Source organism: Chrysochloris asiatica, unplaced genomic scaffold (genome assembly GCF_000296735.1).
Source record: "Chrysochloris asiatica unplaced genomic scaffold, ChrAsi1.0 scaffold00017, whole genome shotgun sequence".
NCBI lineage: Eukaryota > Metazoa > Chordata > Mammalia > Afrosoricida > Chrysochloridae > Chrysochloris > Chrysochloris asiatica.
Window position 1 is genome coordinate 31,959,456 of NW_006408535.1, and position 22,829 is coordinate 31,982,284.

Consider the following 22,829-nt stretch of genomic DNA (forward strand, 5'->3'; position numbering starts at 1 on the left):
TAAAGGGTTTTTGAGGAGCGACTGGTTTGTTTGAACCACTGAACTTGTGGTTAGCAGCCCAGTGCTTATCCTACAGCACCATACCAGGACTCCAATGGACTTAACCCTAAGGCCTGAGTAACTCATTGTTGTTGTTATGTGCCATGGAGTCGGTTCCGACTCATAGCGACCCTGTACAGGGTTTCCAAGGCTGTTAAGTCTTTTTGGGAGCAGAAAGCCTCGTCTTTCTCCTGCGGAACTGGTAGTTTTGAACTGCTGACCATGAGGTTAGCAGCCGGATTCGTAACCACTATGCTACCAGTAACTCATAGGTGTTGTTAAATGCCATCAAGCAGGTTCCAACTCACAGTGATCCTATTAGGGTTTCTGAGAAGCAGCTGTTGAGTTTGAACCACAAACCTACTGCTTTATCCTACAGCACCATACCAAGACTCTAGGTGGACCCTAGAAAATTAGTATTTAACAAATGGCCTGGAGTTTTTTTATGCTCAGTGGTCTGAGAAGCTAATTTTGAGAGCTGCTAGATTATGCTGCATATCCTTCAAAGGGTGTACTGAGCTTCTGAGAGCCATCGGAAGGAGCTACTTCTCATGTACCTTATAGCCTTGGCTTTATTTTCTGTGTTTTAGTCTCTGGCTGGCACGAACAGTGAAGCAGTAGACTACTGCTAATCAAAGATTGGAGGTTCAAACCCACTCAGCGTTGTCTTGGAAAACAAGTTTGGTGGTGATCTGCTTCCCAAAGGCCACAGCCTTGAAAGCCCTATGAAGCAAGTCTATTTACTCTGCACACATGGAGGTGCCACCATGTGTCTGAATTGGCTTGATGATAACTAACAGAAGTTAATGGTTGGGTGAGGGGAAGTGCATAAGTCAGTAGTGTCACCACAACCCAAAAGACTGTTGTAGCTCCAGGGAGGCAAAGTTGGAGTAAATACATTTAATATAACAATAGTACTCTCATAACAATCATTATATATAGAAAGCCTGCAATCCCCCACCCCACCCTCCTATAATGGTTTGCATAGCTCCTTTTCCTTTGACACCCCATAATGGAGTCATCAGGCTCTCCAGTTGACTTGGCAGAGATGAGTTTTCTCAGGGAAAGTCAGAGGGTGAGAAGGGGAGAACACAGATTGGCAAGAGGAAGACTAGAGTGGGGATCCATGCCCTGGGGCTGTGCAGAGGCCCAGCAGGAAGAAGGGCTAGAAAAGGCATCTTTTCCTGGCTTCCAGGGTATATGAAGTCAAGCAAGTGTAACCATTCTGGGTCCTGCAGGAGAAGGCACCAGGCTGGAAGAGCTAGATAGTTGTAACAGAGTAATGCACTGGTCCTCTGACCATCTCTGTCCAAGAAGCAAAGGAAAGGAGTTCAATGCTTTCCTAGTCTCCATTATGTCCCACCACTATTCCAGCCCAAAGTGTGCTGTGAGAAGGGATTGTGGCAACATTCTGGGCCTTCTCTGCAAGACAGAAGTGGGGGAGGGGGTGGAGAGGGAGATGGGTTGGGAAAGGGAAGATCTTGACTCCCAAGCATCTGGGGGAGGAAGGAAGGTACATGCAGCAGGAAAGGAGCGTTGGGGTGGTAGAAATGGATACTGACCCAGGTCACAGAGGAGTGGTGGGGTCACTCAAGGATCGGGTGTGACTCTGAGGAGAGAAGGTCCTGTGAATTTAAAGGAAAAAAAGCAGCCTCTTCCCCATATTCCTTGTCTTTTTTTCTCCCAAGCTTGTCAAGCCATCTCTCTTCTCTACAAGAGTCCTCAATCTTAGTGATTTAACCTAAGTCAAAACTAGGCCCCTGGCATTTTCCCCTTTCTACCTAAGATGCTCATTAAAAAATTATTTTCGGCTCCATCTTGGATGCTTCCCAGCTGGGCATGGAGTTGTAGAGAGAGGCAGACTAGACAATACATCCAATCTGTGGCCTCAGTTAGAAGCACAGGATCACTGCTTCCCCCCACCTCAACATGGTCAATGATGAGAAAAGGCCACCCGGAAAGTGGCCACAGAGATCATATTGTAGTGACTTACCTGCTGGGATAACCCTAAGATCCCTCCACTGGCCAGAGTGGGAGTGCTGCTCCCAGGGTGAGGGGGTTGCTGACTGGGACTGTTTCTTGGTCCTGGGGACACATCTCCAGAAGAGTCTAGTGTTTCTGGGGCTAGAGGGGAAGCTACAGTGAGAACAGAATATAGAACCTTTCCAGATCATCTTAAGCAACCAAGCTGCTCCATCAGGGAGGAGAAAGATCCATAGCAACAGGAGGCTGTGAGTCACTGTAGCAATCCAGTTGCAAGAGAACCCCCCCTACCATGAGGCAGGAAATTGTCAGCAGCATCATTAGAGCAACCAGGGAAGAAGCAACAGGAAACTAAGGATTGCCAGGTTGCCGTGGTGAACCAGGAGTGTACAACAGGAAGCTGAGGAAGTTTCCATAGAAACCCCAATAGAGCCGGAGAGAGGTACAGAGGAAGTGCTTCTTAGCAACAGGTTGCTGTAAGCATCACCCTAGTAACCAGATGGAAGGTTCTTTTAGCAATGGGGAAGCTGTCCATAGTTGCCATGACAACTGGGCTACTTGGCTAGAAAGAGGAATTGCTCAGCAGCAAGCAGCCTGAACATCACTATGATGACCCAGCTGTTGGGAGCCACCCTTGAGAGGTGCCTCACCCAGGGAAATTTGCTTGATGTCCAGATCCCAGGCCTCCTCCTCGACGCGGGCAGGCAGGGAGCAGGCTCCCGGCGAGAGGCCGGGAAGGGAGGGGCCGGCATGCTCAAAAGATGACACGGCCACAGAGGCCCGGGTACGCGCGGCTGCAGAGAGTGGGGGTGGGGAGGGTGGGGTGCTGGTATGGGAAAGCCCTCCTGGCTCCCTGAAAGGACCCTCAGTCTCATAGAGGGCCTCCCAGTCAGTCCCATAACTTTTGGGAAGAGATGCCCACTCATTTCCCTTCCTCACGCCACCATGCCTCCCCATTGTGCCCCTATTCTCAAAGTCTCACTTCTGGGGACCACCCCACAATCCTTTGGCCCTCACCTCTTCCAGTGAGCAGGGCACTCAGCGTCCGCTCCCCAAGGGCTTTGATGTCCAGGAAAGGTTTATTCCCAATGCCCATGGAGACCATCTGCTGCACTCGGAGCTCTGAGAAACAGAAACCCTGTTACCAACCTTCTGCTTCTCCTGTGTTGCTGCCCTAGCATTGTCATGGTTGACTCTTCTGTTGGCTTCTTCTCAGCTCTCATTCCTCTGGAGTCTCTTGTTACTCTTCCCATTGGCTGTTGTGACATGGATGTGGTGGTAGTCTTTGACTTCCTTCTTAGGACATATCCATCTCTTATATGTTACATCCTGCTCCTTTGGTATCCCAGCCACTAAACTTCTAATACCCACTTATCTTGGGCATGGGGAGCAAAACTCACATTTCTACATACCTTTACAGGTTTGTAAAGTGTTTATGTATGTAGGAATATATGTATATGTATCTCTCTCTCTGTATATATACTGTTGTTATTGTTAAGTGCCATTGAGTCAGTTCCAACCCATAGCGACCCTGTATAGGGTTTTCAAAGAGCATCTGGTGAGCTTGAACTGCTGACCTTGTGGCTCAAACTGACTTTGAAGCCCAGGGCATTAACCCACAGCACCACACAGAAGACTTCTATATATGTTGCTTTTAAGTGCAGTTGAGTTGGTTCAAACTCATAGCGACTTTGTATAGGGTTTCCAAGATGTGGCTGGTGAATTTGAACCATTGACCTTAATGCTCAAACCGACCTTGTGGTCCAGTGCTTATCCTATAGCACCACACCAAGACTCTATATGTATATAGAGCTGTGGGCTAATGTGCTGGACTGCAAAGTCGGTTTAAACCGCAAGGTCGGTGGTTCAAGCTCATCAGCAGCACTCCTCGGAAACCTTATAGTGGGTCACTATGGGTCGGAATCAACTTGATGGCATTTCACGACAATATGTATAGGAGTCCTGGTGTGGTGCTATAGGTTATATATGATGTTAAGTGCTGTTGAGTTGATTCTGACTCACAGCGACCTGTATAGGGTTTTCAAAGAGCAGCTGGTGGGTTTGAACTACCGATCTTCTGGTTTGTAGTACAGTACTGCTCCTACAGTACCATACCAGAAGTCCTAAAGTCTGTTGTACCTGGTATTCCCAGGTGGTCTCCTATGCAAGTACTAACCAGGCCTGACCCTGCTTAGCTTCTGAGATCAGCTGGACACATAAAACCTTATTTAGGAGTCCTGGTGTAGCACTGTCGGATAAAATATTGGACCGCAAGGTCAGTTTGAACCACAAGGTCAGGGGTTCAAACTCACCAGGTGCTCCTTGGAATCCCTACACAGGGTTGCTATGAGTCAGAACCAACTCCAACAGCACTTAACAACCAACCACATAACCCTATTTAGTCCTCATTATCATGCTGAGGGAAGCCCTGGTAACCCAGTGGTGGTTTGAGCCCACCAGGTGATCTGTAGGAGAAAGACATGGCAGTTAACTTTCTTAAGGATGACAGCCTTAGAAACCCTATGGGACAGTTCTCCCCCATTCTAAAGGTCACTCTGACTTGAAATGAAGTCGATGGTATTTGGTTTGGCTTTTGGTTTTGATTTATTATGCTAAGATGTAAATATGGCTAGCTCTCTTTTTCAGATGAGTGCAATGAGATTCAGGGACTTCAAAACAAAATATGCATGAACAATAAGTAAAAACCACTTGGGTGGACCAGCAAAACCACACCAAAGCAAAATTAACCTAGTTCAGATGATACAGCAAGTAAACGGTGTCAGATTTTGAACCCAAGTCCTGTAAATAGTGTCTTGCCACCCTTTGTCTAGCCATTGGCTCTTGCATCGCTGAAATTTGTTTGCTTTCTCTTCCTTTTTGGTACAATTTAGACTCATTTATATTACTGTGACCTCTCAAGCCAGATCTTTTGTCTTTTCATAAATCATTTTTGGTTCATATTAACCCCTGTTTTCCCAAATGGTCTCTGCACTCTCCAGATACCTTTCTACTGTAACTGGCTCCAAGCACACCCTTCCCCAGTGCTGCCCAGTACCCTTGTTGTGTGCTGCCTGTCTCCACAGCAGCTGGGCAACAGAACTTGTCCATTTGAGTTTGATCTCTGGTGAGGCTGCCTGCAGAGTATATGCCTCTCGAGCCCGCCGCCGCCGAAACCACAGCTCAAAGCAGAGCCCGCTGTCCCCGATATTCTCTGTCAGCCCCATGTCAGCAGTCTGAGGAAGAGCAAAGAGAATGGATGAGATGGAGGTGTCCTGGCGAGACAGCAGCACATGGGCAGAGACTATACTTAACCTAGTGCTTGCTATCTGGTAGGTAGGTGTTCAGTCAATGTTTGCTCAACACCAACCATGTGCCAAGTACTCAACATTTAGTTTTCATAACAAACCTAACTTACAGAAGGAGAAACGGGGCCCAGAGATATGAAGTGACTTTCCCAAGTGTATATAATAGCTTATTAGGATTTGAACCTGTATCTGTAATTATAAACCTACGTCGTTTCTTCTGTACTCGAGCGCAGGGGTGGCCTGGTCCTGCCAAGGCAACCACTATTCCAGCCAGCACATTCGGGTGAGTTAATGAAACATTTGACCAAATATGGTGGTGTTGTTAAGTGCCATCGAGTCGGTTCTGACCCATAGCAATCCTGAACAGGGTTTCTGAGGCTGTAAATCTTTATGGGAGCAGAAAGCCTCCTCTTTCTCCCATGGAGCAGCTGATAGTTTTGAACTGCTGACCTTGCGGTTCGCAGCCTGATTTGTAACCACTACGCTACCAGAACTCCTCTGACCAAATACAGGAGGCTAATTTTTAAGTTGATAATTTTGTATGGCCCGTGAATGATGTTATAAATTTTGGTAGAAAATAGGTTCCCCACCCCTGCTCTAGAGTATCCTTCCTGAAGAGCTGGAACTAAGGTAGAGAGATTATGTCTAGAAACCTTTAGAATCATCCCAATCTGCCAAGCCCAAGATCATAGATTGCTGTGGATGTTTGTCAAGACAACACGGCAATTTCTCTAGAGCCCCTCTCCCAGGTCCTTCATTCAGTTCAGTCAAGTGAGGCTGTCTCCACAGTGCCTTTCTCCCTATCTCCCAGGACTGCCTGAATGGGAAGGGTCCGTCTCCACTCTGGACTCAAGGAATGCCTGGTGAGCTTCCTGCATGAACCAATGACACCTGGACTTAGTGACTGATTATAGGCCACAGCCTATTACCAGATGATGCAAATTCTAGATTTGGTTTAGGACTGAGTTTCCAGAGCACCTAAGTTCTCAAGAAGAGAATGTCTGGCTAACCCACACTTCACTCCAGGCAAAGTACCTTAAAGGCCTGCTTGTAAACAAAGGTCTCAGACCCTCCCTCAGCACCCTTTAGCTTGCTGAAGAGGAGGAGGTGCTCAAACAGGAAGACATGACGAAGGCACTTCTTTCTGCCACAGATGACTGTGAAGGGGTCTCGATGCAGGAGTTGTCCCTGCTCCTTCAAATCTATCTGAGGGAAGAAAAAGGAAAGGCCATTGGCTCAAGAGTTCTCAGTGTGTGTTTTGTGGGAAGTAAAAACAGGATTTATAAGGTGAGGGGTTTGGGGCAGTCAGGAAGTCAGAAGGCCATCAGCTTAGAATCCATGCACTGGTCACTACTATGGATGGCCGAGAAGGTACATTGCACAGTAAGGTTTACAGTCACCCAAGGGGAGGCTGCATGTCGGGAATGGAAGCACCATTTTGCCCTAGGAAGAGAAGCAGCAAAGAATTGGCGAGAAAGAGGCCTGTCCCGGAGGAGGTAGCATGGTGTTAAGCCTATCCTGGAAATTTTGGGCTGGAAAAGAGACAATGTAGAGGAGAATAAGGTCTGTGTTAAATGCTGAGATGCAGGAGGAGGTATAGTGTAGATGAGGAAATATAAGAATTAGAAAAGGAATACAAGGGCACAAGGCAGATTTGGAATTAGGGCTTAAAAGTCAGTAGGACATAGCTTCCTTATTTACAGATGAGGAGACTGAGGCCCAGTGAAATTCAGTGACTTAGCTTAGACCACCCAGCTGGTTAGAAAGAAGAGCTTGGGGCCCTCTGACCTTGAGTCCAGTTTTCTTGTCACCAGCACACATTGCTTATGAAATCACAGAGCTAGGCTGTTTAAGCATGGGTGACTGGAGCTATGGTCTCACCTCACAGCCACGCACTGCCTCCACGGCTAGCAGGTCTCTGCCCCGGGCTTCTTGTTCCCGGAGCAGCCGCACAGCAGCCCCAAGTGCCTGGCGCTCAGAACTCAGCTCAGGCCCAGCTTCTCTCAGAAGCTCCTCCAGAAGCCGCACGTAGCGAGCCAGCTGCTCTAGGGGATGCTGCAGGGCCCGGGGCAGGTGAGGGCCCCCCTCCATGGAGCCCTAGGTCAGGGAGGAGAAAGACATGGATGAGGGGAGGGGCGGGAGCTGGTGGAGGCCAAGCACTAGGGGAGGAAGGTAGGTGGCTTCCCAGGCTTTTGGATGTAGATGAATCCTGTTGTTGCCTGCCATAGAGTTAGGCCCCCAACTCATGGAGACTCTGTGTGTTACAGAGCAAAACGCTCCTTAGGGTCTTCTTGGCTGTAATCTTTATAGAAGCAGTTCATTAGGCCTTTCTTCCATGGGGCCACTGGGTAGCTACCAACCTTTAGGTTAGCAGCCAATCAATCCCAGATTCCTTGAGCTACCCATCACCTTTTTAGATGAAACCTTGTTGTTGTTAGTTGCCCTTATGTTGATACTGACTCATAGCGTCGTTGTTGTAGGTAAGTGCTGTCAAGTATGTTCTGATTCATAGTGAGTAGGAGTCCCTGTAAGGAGCTCTGGTAGCATAGTGGTTACGAGTAGGGCTGCTAACCTCAAGGTCAGCAGTTCGAAAGTATCAGCTGTTTCACGGGAGTAAGATGAAGCTTTCTGCTCCCGTAAATATTTAGAGCCTCGGAAACCCCATACAGGGTTGCTATGAGTCGTAACCAACTCCACAGGACATAACTACCACCCATGAGTCCCTGTATAGGGTTTCCGAGGAGGGAGTGCCTGGTGGGTATGAACTGCCGACCTTTCAGTCAGCAGTCCAGTGCTTATCCTACAGCACCACACCAGGACTTCAATGATACTTCAAAAGGCGACTCCAAACACCTGCCCCTGAGAAAGAAAGCAGGTGGAAAAGTCAGTCCCCCTTTATGTCTTGAGGGGAAATGGTAGAGGAATAAGAATGATAATTATACTTTCTGCTTTTCCCTTTGCCAGCCATTTTCATATCTTCTGATGTGAAGTCATAGGTATAGTGAATACTGCTCCATTTACCAGAGAAAATAATAGAGGCTCAGAAGAGTCAAGAGTCTTGCCCAAGGTCCCTGAAGTGGAATAGGTAAGGGTCCAGGCTCACTTGACCCCCAATCCAGTGCCTGTCCTACAATCATCAATTGTTGTTATTGCTGTTAGGTACTGCCAAGTCAGTTCCGACTCAAAGAGAACTTAGGCACAGCAGAACGAAACACTGGCCTGTCTTATGAAATCACAGAGCTAGGCTGTTTAAGCAGGGGTGACTGGAGCTCACAGTCTTTGCTATGCTTGAATTCATTGTGTCAATTCGAGGGGATGCTATTGGTAGGTGAGGTACCTGGGCACATCAAAGAAAGCTTTTTCCCCCCCGAAGACATTTTGAGGTTAGCAGGGTTTTAGGTCTTCCTGATCCCGCTGCCCTTCCCGTGAAGTTTGGAGAAAAGGTTACCTTGGTGGGGGCGCTGAGTGAAGCCAGACCATTCTCCAGTTTGTGTCGGTGTTTCACGTACTGGGCGTAAAGGTTGAACTGGTCCCCCTGTACCAGTAAAGAAGAGGTAAACCATCTCTAGTGAGGTCCTACAGACAAGCCTCTCCACCCGTCCTCCATCCCACACTGCTGCCCATAGGACACTCGGCCACCAGAAAGCATTAGGTCTGTGCAGGAAATGATGGTTCCCCCGTGGAGAGAGTGAAACTTAGGCAGCCTGTGAGGACAGGGACACAGAGAATAGACCTGGACCCCAGGGCCTTGGATCCCACATTTGGAGGAGGAAGAGGGTAATGAGAAGGAAGGCAAGTGATGGGGCTGGAACACATGACGGGAGAGCACCTGGGAAGAGTTTTGGAGGAAAACTCACATGACGAAGGAAGCAGGCCCCGATGCGCAGAGGGTGGGTGGCGCAGCCCTGAAGTTCCCGCAAAAAGTGTGTCCGGTGGAAGCTATGAAGCTTCTCTCGGGTACTCAGGGCATTGGCCCAGGTGCCCCGCAGTTCAGGGGTCAGCTCAGGTCCAGGGGGTGGCACTGTCTCACTCAGAATAGCCAGGTACTCGTGCTCGCAGGCAATCAGCTCAGACACCAGACGCTGCTGGGCACTGTAGCAACAGCAGGAAGTAGCAGAGGTGTTACCTGGGGCTCAACAGAGACTTGCCACCTCCAACAATGCCATATTATTTCCCCTCTTGGGACCAACTGGGCTGGACTCTCACCTGATACTTCGCTTGCGCTCCATCCGGGGGGTGCTTACTCCCCAGGGTCCATCTGGCCCCCCGGCTCGGCCCAGCAGCACGTGTTCCCGTGGTGAGCATGTCCTATCTACCACTTCGGTACTGGTGACCTCCAAGCCTCGGATTAGCACAGCCCGTGGGGGCCTGACCTCTGCTTCTGGAGACAGCTCAGGGCCCTCCTCCTCACAGTCCTCCCCACAGGGGGTCAGAGAGCAATGGGATGGGACTGTCCTTGGTCCTGGGCTGCTGGGGAGCAGCAGGGAGCTGAGGCTGGGTGAGGGACTATGGGAGCTCCGCTGGGTCCCTCCACTGCTGGTGCTGTCTGCCCGTCTTCGCCGGTGGCCCCTTGGACTTGCCTCCTCTCCCAGTTGTTGCTGAATCTTCCTCTCCAGCTCTTGGCAGCGAGCCCGGCATCGGCCCCACTCTCGTAATGCTGCTGGGCTGCCCAGGTCCAGGGCCAGGGCCCTCATCTCTTGGAAGGTGCCAGCGCTGGGCTCCGGAGCTCGACGCAGGGCCAAGGCTGCCAGCACAGCCTCCCGACCTGGCCCAGCCCCAGCCAGCCGGGCAGAACCCTCATCTACCCACTCATGTGCCTATAAGGTCAGAAGGGTTAGAAATGGGGAGAGAACGGTGTGAGGTCCTGTGCTGCTCCCACACACCCAACAATAGCTCTTGACCTCTTTTGTGGATGACCTCCTACTGTCCATTCCCCTTCCCATCACCTCAGAACACCACTTCTCAATATCCCTGAATCACTCTCTCTCTTGAGTTCATATGGAGACAGGAAAATAAAAAAAAAGTTGCCATTGAGCCAATTCTAACTCATGGAGATCCCGTGCTCTATAGGGTTTGAGCCAATTCTAACTCATGGAGATCCCATGCTCTATAGGGTTTGAGCCAATTCTAACTCATGGAGATCCCATGCTCTATAGGGTTTTCTGTCGCTGAGTTTACAGCAGTAGATTGCCAGGGCTTTCTTCTAAGTCACCTCTGAGGAGACTTGGACCATCAACCTTTCAGTTAGCAGCCAAATGTCTTAGTGATTTGCACCATCCAGGGACTATATCTACTTGAATCTGAATCAACTCAGTGGCAACTGGTTTGATTTGTTATGGAGACAGAGGAACCTTGATAAAAGAATGTTGTCATTGTTAAATGCAATCCAGTCAGTTTTGACCTACAGTATAGGGTTTCCTAGGAGGAACTGGTGGGCTTGAACCGCTGACCTTGTGGTTCAAACTGACATTGCAGTCCCGCACATTAGCCCACAGCACCACACCAGGACTACAGATGAAAGACTAGCCAATCCTAATACTTATTACAGAGTAGCAGCCTCTGTACTGAGAGCTTTTTAACTATTGCTTCATGCAGTCCTCACACTGACTTACTGAGGCACCTTCCGGGTTAGTACTTTGCTCCAAGTCCTTCAGACAGTAGGCTGCAAAGCTAGGGTTCAAAGTCAAGGACATGGGCTCCTGAGTCTATGCTGTCTGACCACTCCAGGCAAAGGAAGGGCAGTAGTAGGTACAGAAAGAAAAGGCTCTGCACATACCTGCTGGAAGAAACGCTGAAGCCGCAGGGTCCGATGGAGGCCACTCTCCATCTGCTCCAGCCGCTGTTCAAAGATATCCAGAATCTTCTGGGAGGCCAGGTCCTCCTCCACAGATAGGGCCTCCCGTGCCTGGGTCAGACGCTCCTGGAAAAGGGAGACTGTGTTCAGATCTGGTCATCACTTTCAGTTAATCTCTCATCCTCCCTCCCTGCTCCTATCCCTGCTCCTATTCCTTCCTCACCTGAACTTCAGCACTGAAAGCCCGGAATCGAAGTTCTGTCTCTTGCAGAGCAGACAGGGAGTCCCCAGGCATTGCAAAGCTTGCCAGTTGCTCCTCTCCAGGGCCCGAGAGCCACTGAAGCACCTGTGGCAGATGGGGTGGGAGAGCAGGGCCATGAGGGGGACGAAGGCCATATAGTGGACAGGAAAGAGCAGGCCGATATCCAGTTCCAACCCCATCACCCCAATCCAGAATCTTGGGTGGCCCATTTCATTTCATCTGAAAAGTAGGAATAATCATAGGAATGGTGATAGTTGCCACAGAGGTGAAGTGAGAGAGTGAGTAAGAAGTCTTTTATAAAGCACCAGGTGATGGGGAAGCTGAGCTGCATTAGAGTTCCCAGGCTATGCCTGAAGAATAAACTGGATAAAAGAGTAAAGTGACAAGAGGCAGGATGAGGGTTGTTTGGATATCCAAGGGCCAGGAGAAATTTCATTTCATCGATTTTCTTTGGTGCCAAGTGAACCTGTAGCAAATGGTGGACAAGAGTCCTAGGACCAGGTTTGGAGAGATGACACTGAGGGTGGCCGCGTGTGTATGTGCGCGTGTATGCGTGCTTGCCTGTTCAGCTAGCTTTGCCTGTTCTGGGAAATATAGCAACACTGATGCTGGAATATTTGGCCAAAAAGAGATGGCTATTTTTTTTTTTTTCCTTTGGAGAAAGGCTGGAAGCTGGGGTGGGATAGTCTGAGGAAGAGAAGTCTGAGACTGTTCGTTATAACCAGTGTCAACAATGTATAGTCTGAATCCACTGACTGACATCCTTTTGAGTGAAGTGTTAATATCACCGCTATTGTATGGATGAGGACTTGGAGACTTAGAAAAGCTTCAAGACTAGCCTAACTTCTCACACCTAGAACTCAAACAGTACTTCAGAATCCAAATCCTGTATGCTAACATTTTTTGAACAAAGTTTTGAAACAGCAGATAAAAAGCAAACAAGCAAACAGACAATAGGAGATGCAACCCTTTGGATGTTGGGATTTGTTGTTAAGTACCATCAAGTCTGTTTCGACTCATAGTGACCCAGCATAGGGTTTCCAAGGAGGGATTGGTGAGTTTGAACTGCCTACCTTGTGGTTCAAATTTATGTTGGGATAAAAGAAACCAATATGAAGAAATCACAGGAAACAGAAAGCCCTTTTCTTGCTGCACTTGTTCAAGTTCTATGAAGTCTTCACTCACCAGATTTCAATCCCTATTCTATCCCACATGGTAAGGTGAAGAGCAAATCTCTAAAGTGTTCTTAAAGATAGGATAGAAGAACCAAGGTACAAAGAGGCTAGCTGCTAGTCCTGCATCTTCCTCACTTAGGTGTCTATAGTTCCCAAGACATCTACTGACTTTCAATGCCCTCTCCTTCCAAGGTGGAGGCAGGTGGGACCTCTCTAGAATCGGTTTAGAGGAGGACATTGTGTAATGTCATATAGCTAAAGAGATATGTATTATTTTTTAGCTAGGGGGATAGGAACTTCAGAGACAACTCTTTTCAGAATCTCCTAGAACATCAGAGCATCTCTCACAATTTGTAAGATCAAACATAAACAGTGAGGAGGAGCAAACTGGCTTCTCTTCTTTCTGGTGGCAGAGATATCCCCACCCTCTTATTGAATCGCACACTGACCATGACCAAACTTGAGGGCAGGTGAGGAGAGAGGGAGGGGGTGTTCAGCCACGCGGAGCTAAGCTAGAACACCATCAACTGCTAATGTCACTGGAAACAGTGGTGCAGGAGGCCTCGCTAATAGGCTGAGTGGGAGAAGCATGGGGGTCCTGGCTCACCTGCTGGAGTCGCTGGAGGCGTTGCCGCTGTTCTTGCTGCTGAACACGTAGGTTGGAGAGGCGCACAAGCTGGTGAATAGCTTCATCTACCTCCTGATACAATGTGGCTGGGCCTGGGCCCTCCAGCCTGGGGAAAGGACGGGAGCAGAAAACTTTAGCCCTTGTAGAGAGTCCGAATTCCATCCTGATATTCCTTCAATATGAGGATGCAAGCATGAGAGGTGGTATAGCATCAAGGATGAGTGTATAGATCAGGCTCAGACTGCCTGAATTTGAATCCTGATTCTTCCATTTACTGAGTGGCTGTGGCCAAGACACTTAACAGTTTTGCTCCTACAAGTCTCCATTTGCCAATCCTAACCACCACACAAGGACGGTGTCAGGGCTATGTGTCAAAGCACGATATCGTGACCAGATACATGCTCAATAAGAATCACTTGGCAGCTAAGAATTAGTGGCAGCCCTGTTGGGTACTCCACCTCCCAATTCCACCTGCCTCCACACACCCGTTCCCCCATACTTGCTGCTATGGGTGGAGCGCAGCCTCATCAGGATTGCTCCCCCATCCCTCTGCAGCGCTGTCAGCCGGGGATCTGCCAGCACCTTCTGCAGGGGCTCGGGCATTCCCACCGCCTCCTAGGGGCAGGAGGAAATTGACAGGTTTCCTCTACCCACTCTCCACACCAGCCCAATCCCAGGCCCATCCCATCCCCTGCTGCCTCATCTCATTTCCTACCTCTCCCTCTGGCTTGGCTGCTCCCTCCAGCTCCTCAATGGCCTTCCGCACAGAGCCCAGCACCCCTTGGCACAGGTGGCACAGCCTTGCCACTTCCTGAAATGGGATCAAGGGACAGAGGTTAGGTGTGGGTTTAGGCTCTTTTATGGAGATAAAGTTGGGTTCAGTTCCTGATTTGGCCTCTTATTGGTTCTATGACTTTGGGCAGGTCCAGGAATATTTCCTGAATCTCAGTTTGCTCAACTGTTAACTCTGGATGAGACACACAGGTTTTTTGGAGGTTTAAAGAGATGATGCCAGTTCAGCATCTAGCATGGGCACACTACGCAACTCAATACATTGGAGCGCTCTTTCCTTCTGCACAGGATTTTCGCTATGGAAAATCTTTCTGCCCAGTCATAGCTACATATCTTAGCGATCATGTTACAGATCCCCCTTAATACTCAGCTCTCATCTTTCCTTTCTTCTAGACTACTCACAGCACTTTGATTCACAGAATCATGAAAGGTAAGTGCTGGAAGGACCTGAGAGGTCACGTAATTACTGTACTTTGTGTATGAGAATCCTGAGGTCTGGGTGTTGGTACAGGGAAAGGGAAAGGGCACCATCTCAGGACATGCGGAACATGTCTAGGGTCACACAGAACTATACATAACCAGTCTTCCCGACTCTCAGCTCTTCCCAGAACCACAATGACACTATTTTCCACTCTTTCCCTATTGTTTTATGATTTATGTCCCACCCCAAATCATATGCTACTTAATGTCATATTAAGAATTTATTTAACCTACTTCTCCCATCTCCCACAGTAGCCATGGTACAAAGCACAATAGTTTACCAATAGTAAATGCTCAGTAAATACTTATTAAATTGAATGGAAAGGAAAACACTTTTTCCCAACTCCCTGGCCATATCTCAGATCTGTTCTCTTGTCTAGAATATTGTTAGTTGGATCATTCTTGACTCCCCGTGTCCAGGTGATGCTTACCTGATGTATCTCTACCCAGTAGTTGGGAGAGGGCTTCCTGTGGCCCCCCAAGTTCCACGGAAGTTCCTCTGGCTTGGCCACTCTTTTCAGGTCATTCTCTGATAACAACTCAGCACGCTGTAGACATATGAAGGCAGGGGATTTCTGGCCTGGGGCTCCAACTAGCCCCTTCACTCTTTACTACAGATGGGGAACTAGGAGGGGAATGAAGGGATCAAACCTGAAATCGACAGAGATCAGTTGGAGGGTCATCATGAATGAGAAACAGTAGTCGCTGAATGATGAGAGGGTCTCCTGAGTCCTATGGGCAGATGGGAATTACTCTCAACTGTGGGCAATTAGGTGGCTTAAAATGGTCCCCAGGAAAGAGTTAAGATGAAGGGAATTTATCGGTTGCAAGGGAGTGTTTACCTGAAGTAGACTCAGGGCAGGAATGAGTTCTGGAGGCAGTGGGGGAGCCTTACGAAGGTCCAGTAGCACGGATAGCCCCAACATCTGTAGATCAGGTCTGTGGGGGCAGGAAGAGCTAAGGAGGCTACCATGTGGGTTGGGAGAGGTAGGATGTGGACAGGGCAGTACAGAGGCACAGGATCTACCTTTAGTGGTAATAGTCACTGGAAGTTAGTTCCTCATATGGTAGTTAAAAGGCTAAAATCTGGGATATGTGTCTGGTGGTGACTTTGTTATATTCACACAGCTACTGGGTCAAGGGATCAGGATCTGGAAAGTTAAGGAACTCTATGTTCTGGAGTCCTGGTGTGGCGCTGTGGGTTAATGCGCCAGACTGCAAAGCTGTTTGAACTGCAAGGTCGGCAGTTCAAGCTCACCAGCTGCTCCTCGGAAACCCTATACAGGGTCGCTATGGGTCGGAACTGACTCAACGGCACTTCACAACAACAACATGTTCTGGAAAGGTGTGGATTAAATGTCAACACTTAGTATGGCACACAATAGGCAGTTGTTGTTAAGTGCCGTCGAGTCGGTTCCGACCCATAGCGACCCTGAACAGGGTTTCCGAGGCTGTAAATCTTTACAGGAGCAGAAAGCCTCATCTTTCTCCCATGGAGCAGCTGGTAGTTTCGAACTGCAGACCTTAAGGTTCACAGCCCGATTCGTAACCACTACGCTACTTAGGATATTGAAAATCAGGGCGGTTCATTCTGAGGATTGATGAAGATATTATCCTGGAGGTCAGGAGTCAGTAAGATCAGAGGTCAAGATCTTGACAACCTGAGAGTTAAAGCAATAGGTGTCCAAGAGTCAGGTGGTCAGTGTCCTAAAAGGTCAGTGTCCTAACTTATGAGTCGGGAGGTTACTGTTCAGGGTGCTAGTGCTGGGCCTCAGTTACCTGAGCAGTGAGTGAAGGTAATGAAGGGCAGTGCTCAGCATGGCTCCAGAGGGTAGGGGCTCCTCAGGAGGGCATGGTGGGGTCATGGTCAGCAGAGCTCGCCCACTGTGGTCTACACCTCCTGAGGACACAAAACGGCCAGGCTGTCCTGGTTGGGGGCAGTCCTTGGCTACCTCCCATCCAGCCTGCCTCCCTTCCAAGTCTTCCTCAATTGGCTGTCTTTCCCATTTACCCACTGATGACCACTGACCAGTTAGAATAAGGAATCCAGATGCCATCAAGTCCCAAGGTATGTCCAGGTCATCAGAGATGGAGACGGGAGGGGCCTCTTTTGGGATGCCTTTCCCATCCTGCCCAGTCTCCAGGGATGCGGGACCTGCACAGACATAGGTAGAACGGTGGGCTTGAAGTGAGGATGGGTCTGACAGTTCTGCCCTGCTCCTCCTCCAGCCCCCTTTCATAGGGCCCACCTGCTCTGGCCCTTACCCCACTGGACTTGGTGTTAGCTCACCTGCCATACATACTAGGCTTGGTCCTTCCTGCTCTGTCTCCTGGGCTCCCTCTTCTGGAGGTGTGCAGACCTCTGAGGGCCAGGGCTCTTTCTCCTCTGCTGATTTCAGCTCCTCTGTTGGCTCAGATTTGGGCTTTCCTGAGTCTTCATGCTCCTCCTTAACAAGGCTGCTTTCTGGAAGCTCTTGCTCGTTTGGTGGTGGCAGATTGACCAGGGCTTCCTGGTAGCTGTTCTCTTCCTTGTCCCCAGGGCTCAGTGGAACACTGTCTCCTCCTCGACTAAGTGCTCCTTTGCCTGCAGCTCTCTTTTTTCTCCTATTTCCTTTGCCTGTTCTCCGAGGGGTGCCAGGTGGTCCCTCAGCCCCCTGGCCTGCCCCTGCTCCAACTTCCCCTGGCCTTAAGAGGCAAGACTCAGAAGCCTCCCCTAGGGGTCGTGCTGGGGGCTCAGGCCCCTCCAGGAGTGCTGCCTCTGGGAGAGCTTCAGCTCCTAGGGGAGACCCAGGGGTGGCTCCAGTGCTGCTCCCCTCCCCGGGTGGGCGTGCCCCATCCTGGTCCTGAAGCCCTAGGCCCTTCTGGTGCATCCATGCCCGGTGTCTCCGGTGCCGGCCTTTCCCTCCAGCCCCCTTGCGGGTGGGTACTGTCCGAGTTCTGGAGAGGCCAGAGGATCCCTCAGCATCTGTAGGGTTCCCCCTCATGGGTAGCGTCACTTCCAACAGCTCCACGTACTCGCCCTCGGGTCCTTCAGCAGGGGCATTGTGCCCATCGCCGGGACTCCGGGTTCCCAAGGCCTCCTCAGGTAGTGGAGGGCTAGGGAGTCCTGGGGGTCCAGAGGGTAGCTCTGGGGGCAGTGTGTTTGGCCTATGTCCAACCATGGCACCTTCTTTGTGCACAAATCGTGGACAGATGAGTTCAGCCCAGGGAAGCCGCTGAATCCCAGAGGGTGCAGACAGGAGGCAGGTACTGAGGCGACCTGCTGGCCGGTCCTTGTTGATGCCTTGTAGCCACTCAGGTGTGAATAGGTAGCCACAGGCCTCATTGGGCACAGGCAGCTCCTGTACCCGCCCACCCCCTGGGGCCAGGCACTTGAGTGCCAGGCGGGGTGCTTGGGCTGCTGAGGGCACGACTTGCAAGTAGAAGTCTCCTGGGCGCAACAGCTGCCAGGGCAGAGATGCTAGCTGTACCACCACCTGCTCGTGCAGGCAGAGAGGCCAGCCCTCATGGAAGAAGAGGAAACCACTGTACTGGGCCTGGGGAGAGAGTGGGAGGCTGTAATCAGGCCTCTGCTGACAAAGCCAGCAGGAAAGGGCAGTTAGAATAGACCCACCCCGGGCAGCATTGGCCTTGTGACTTGTCATTATTGTTGTTAAGTGCTATCAAATCAGTTCGGACTCATCTCAACTCTGGATAGGGTTTCCAGAGAGCAGCTGGTGGGTTTGAACTGACAATCCTATAGCACCACATCAGGCACTGTGATGTGTAAAAATCCTAGGGGAGCAGGTTGTCTTGGGTGTGTGTGTGTGCGTTCATGTGGCTTAGAGGAAGGGCGTGGGGTTGGTTAGCCTTCTGGGGGTAGGAATCTAGTGAAAGTCAGTCCATATAGGGGAGGGCAAGAACTGAGTCATTGCAAAGATATGGTCAGCAGATGCTGTTGTCTTGGAGGAGTCAAAGATGCCAAGGCAGTCTTTGTATCTGCAGAAATGAAGGTTCTCTGCTGAGTTACATCTGGGGAGTTACTATCTTGAGAAGTTGATATGAGAGAAAGGTCTAGGATTGTGTCTTGTCTAGATCTAATGTTCTTAGGCATTAACACTTGGGAAAGATGGATATTTCTGGGTATGCATGCTAGCATCCAAGTGATCAGCGCTTCTGAGGGTCACGGTCTGGGGGAGGTCAGTGAATGAGGTTTAAGTGCCTCTGAGGGAGAGGTTGTATCTCAGGAAGAGGGGAAGTTAGTCAGCCTGGCTAGTCTTTAAAGCAAGGCAGTGAATCTCAAGGATGCGTGACCACTCACACAGGCTTCCTGCTGGACCTTGGCAAGCAGGTGCTTGGCGGGTACCAGGAAGTCCAGAGTGTACCTCAGTGCATCCTCCCGATAAGTCCTCTCAACCACCTGGAACACCTGGCCCAACAGAGTGGGAGCTGTTGCCTCGAAGGGTGGGTACAGGGCGGCGAGTGTGCTCTGCACACAATCCTCCACTGGCTCAGGCTCCTAGGAGAGACAGGACCAGGCTACAGACCCCTACTGACCACCCAGACATGGCTTCTTGCAGGCTTCACTAAAGTGGATGTGACTGTGCCCACAGCAGCCTTGCTGTGTAGTGTCTGCACAAAGTGGGCACTCAGGAAATGCTGACTGGAAGAGTCAGTGAAGGGGCTGTGGGGCTGGCCACTCAGAGTGCACGGGTCTAGCTGGACACTCCACACCCATCTCTGAGGCCTTGGCTTTGGGAGATCCAGAAGGATTGGTTGTGAATGTCTCCGACGACAACAGCTCTTCCAGGTTCTTGTGAATCAGAGCAGCTGTATAGTTACTCCTTGGGAGGGAAGAGGGGGGCTCTTGGGCCACTGGGGGATTGAACTGATGGCTAAAAACTGTGGGGGTAGGGGGAGGTTTTTACACAGCCATCCTACAAGTCTTTCCTCAAAGTGCCCACCACCCAGAGTCCCCCATCCTAAATGGAAATACCACCGACAACAAACAATCATATTCTAGAGAGTGGGTGGGTGGGAAAAGGAGAAGGGGGAGAGAGTGCTGTCTGTGACTTTCTGGGTCTATCACCCCTCTTCCAGAATGGCTCTAAAGTAATCACCCATTCTCTGGAACATGTGGGAATGTGTTATAAAGAACTGGGTGGAGGCAGCTGAAGGAGGAAAAAGTCACAAAAGAAATATGCATGGAAGGAAAGAGGAGGCCTGGATGGTATGCATTCAAGTTGAAATATTTTCTGATTCCAAAGCACCTCTCTCTGCCAACTTCTACCTGGAGCCAGCCTCTCACAAAGCTCAACCCCCCCCCCCTTATATCCAGACCCACCTCCCTGACTGAATCCATACGACAGCTTTTCTCATCCCAAATTCTAAACTGCCACCTTGGGCTATTCCTTTATAAACTTATTTCTCTTTCAAATGGCTTTGAAGTTCCTTTGACAAGCTTTCTTTGTTGTAAATTGGGAGGGGGGTGGATGTTCACTGCAGTGTTTACCTAGTTCTTTATTCCCTCCCCCCAACACCCTCCTACAAGTCCTGCCATTACCCTGAAAACACATATGCTGAATCTCTCTAGCCAGAGTTGCCTGCTTGTCCGGACTGTCTGAGAAGCTGGGGCAAGCCACTCCAGAGAGGGACATTCAGTGCGTCAGCACAGAGACCAGGCTCCAAGGTATGTGGGCGAGCAGACAGACCCCCAGTGTTCTGGGGAAGGGCCAGTGCTGTGAGCGTGGGTGGGACGGGGGAGAGGAGAGAGATGGGCGGGGGTGAAGCAGAGTGGGCAGTCGTCAGCTTAGTGGCCTGGAGAGGGGGGTGCAGAGCTTGAGCAGAGAGGCAGCTGCAACCCATTAGGGGCGGTGAGCTCATGGCTGAGAAGAGTCTCAGCCACAGGAAGCTGCAGCGGCAGGAGGGGAGGAGGGGTCTGGAGCGGGAGGCAGTGCTAGCACCGAGATGGGGCCTTCTGCAGGCTGGGACCAAAGGGGGGACCAGAGAGACTGAGTCAGCTCTCCTTGGCCCAGTTCCTCTTTCTTTTTGCTCCAGCCTCCTTGCCAGGGGTGCCTTCCTCTGTTAGAGAACGATCCGGTAGTGCTCTTCTCGCTCCTTCACTCTGCAGTGAATGTCCCCTGGCAGGGCCTCTCCCCCTCGGTCAATCTATGCAGTGAGCGTCCCCTTGGCCATGTACCCCTTCCACGGGTTACTCTTCCTGGCAGTGCTAGCTAATACACCTCCCTGCAATAGCTCTTCAGAGAGTACTCCTGGAGTGAATTTCCCAGGACACTGTCCACTCTGGTTGGCGTGGGTGTTCTCTTAATAGTGCCCTCCTGTTTCCTGTGTCCTAAACAGGCGTAGCCTGGGTGTCCTACACCTTACAGGGAAGTCCCCTGGTCCCCTCCGTGCAGCGGGAGTTCTCTGAGGCTGTGCTTCTGTTCTGCGTGGCCTGAGCTCAGGGACCCCCTCATCTCATGTCTGTTCCAGTAGCGTCACGCCCCCTGGCATTGTGAGCCCCTCTCCCTACTCTGTCATTACTTCTCGACGAAAAATTTCCCTTTTGACCATTTCGCTGGCTCCAGCCCAGTCACAGCTGTGGCCGGTCCCCCAGGGCCGGATGGGTGGGCCCGCCACACCGGACTAGGGACAGAGATGGAAAATGGTGGTTCCAGGCAGGTCAGTTCTCATGACCCGAGGCCAGGTTCCTTCCAGAGTCGCTGCAAGACCAGCCCGTAGGGCTGTCTTGCGGGTAAGAAACGGGACCGGGAAGGGGATGGGGGTGGGGGTGGGGGGTCAGAGAAGATCCTGCAAAGGAAGGCACAGGTCAGGATGGAGGGCGGGGGAGGTGTGTGGGTTAGTTAGTAGAGACCAAAGGGAGGATGGGGGATGGGCGCTGAAGAGGAGGAAGAAAGAAAGGGTGAGGGCAGTACTCGGTGGGGACAGCGCTAGGCAGACAGACTAAAGACAAGAAGAGATGTGGCGGACAGAGAGTCCCTGGACAGATCAGCAGTCTAAAGGCGGGCATAAGAGGCATCGGACTAGGGGCTGGGGACCCGAAACGAGTTGCGTAAAGACCGAAGGGACACCAGGTTGCGGCGCGGGACTCACCATGGCTCCACGCGGGGCCGCGTCCGGGGCTCGGGCGGGCGGGCGGGGCCGGGCGCGCCGCCGCCTCCCTCCCGCCGCTCGCGTCTTGCAGGGTCTGGCTAGGGGACAGCTCGGGCCGCGGTGGCTGCACGGCCCGCTCGGGCTCCCAGGCCGCGGGGCCCCGCCAGGGAGGGCCGAGACGGCCGCCCCTCCCCGCCCCGCCCTCCAGCGCCCGCCCCCGCCTCTGCGCCGGACCCCGTGCGGGGACTCCCTTTCCGGCTCCCGGCCTCCGCTCGGTCCTCGACTCCCCTGACGTCCCCAGCCAGTCCACTCCGGACTCTTGCTCGCCCCTTCCTCCTCCGCGGGTCCCTACAGTGTAGCCCGAATCTTGACCCTCCGAGGCCCGCCCCGCCGAAGATACCCTTCTTTTCCCGCCACCGCCTAATTCGCGGGGGGATGCGTTTAGCCTCCGCACCCAACGCTTTAGAGAGGCTGGGGAGTGGGTGAATTTCCTGGGGGTCCCGTCTCTAACTCGCTTAAGACCCTCATGGGGACACGTCACTCTTCAGTTGCCAGACTTCGGTAGAACCTGGGGCTCACAACACCCGTCCAACATAGTGTGGAACTGAGGGCAGGGAGATCGGGGATTCCCCCAGCCCCTCCAGGGGCTCGCCTTCCCTCCTCCTTCCACTCCCTTCGCCTCGGGCCGCTAGCCTCTGGGCTCTACAATGGGATCTTGTGTGCGGCCTGAAGAGGGCGTGGGCGAGGGGGAATTAGGGAGCTGTGAAGGCTTGGGTGGGGGCTGAATATAGTAGTTGAGGGCGCAGGGTCTCCGGATTAGGATCCCTTTGTGGGGGGTTTGCGCACCCGCAGAGTTTGCCTGAGTTCTCTTCGCAGCTCCAGGTCCTCCGCATCGCCCAGTTCTCCCTCTTCCGCTAGTGGAGGGGAAACACCAGGCTCCCAGTCAGATCCTATGATTCCATATTGGACGCCAGGCCCTTCCTCCTTGTGGGTCTCTAGGACTCAGGGTGGTGGAAATGGGCATCTGGCGCAGCATACAAAGGGGAATGGAGTAGTTGAGAAGTTCTAGTCTCATTCTCGCTACCTCACAAGCCCCGGGCATCCTCTACCGCGTCAGGATGGAAATATGGGTCAGATGGGGGTCTCCCAGAAAGGCTGGGGAAGACATAGGCACAGCAGAAAGATGGCAAGCCCCACTTCTTAGGCATTAGGAAGCTGTACAGAGGGGTGGGCTCTTCCAAAATGTCCAACCCCTTGAGGAGACGATCGGAAAGCCGAA

At 51.4% G+C, this 22,829-nt stretch overlaps 1 protein-coding gene across 1 annotated transcript; it reads right to left on the reverse strand.

Moving 5' to 3' along the window:
* Positions 1-1,606: 1,606 nt before the first annotated feature.
* Positions 1,607-22,652, reverse strand: ARHGEF40 (Rho guanine nucleotide exchange factor (GEF) 40). Its single transcript, XM_006835544.1, is given in 25 exon segments — positions 1,607-1,648; positions 2,033-2,163; positions 2,673-2,816; positions 3,040-3,144; positions 5,078-5,255; positions 6,363-6,533; positions 7,209-7,424; positions 8,776-8,862; positions 9,185-9,419; positions 9,534-10,144; positions 11,104-11,247; positions 11,345-11,467; positions 13,166-13,292; positions 13,686-13,801; positions 13,902-13,997; positions 14,890-15,006; positions 15,110-15,190; positions 15,301-15,397; positions 16,238-16,358; positions 16,488-16,613; positions 16,689-17,994; positions 18,759-18,956; positions 21,551-21,898; positions 22,397-22,464; positions 22,640-22,652. Coding segments are annotated over 25 exon segments (5,001 nt in total).
* Positions 22,653-22,829: the final 177 nt, after the last annotated feature.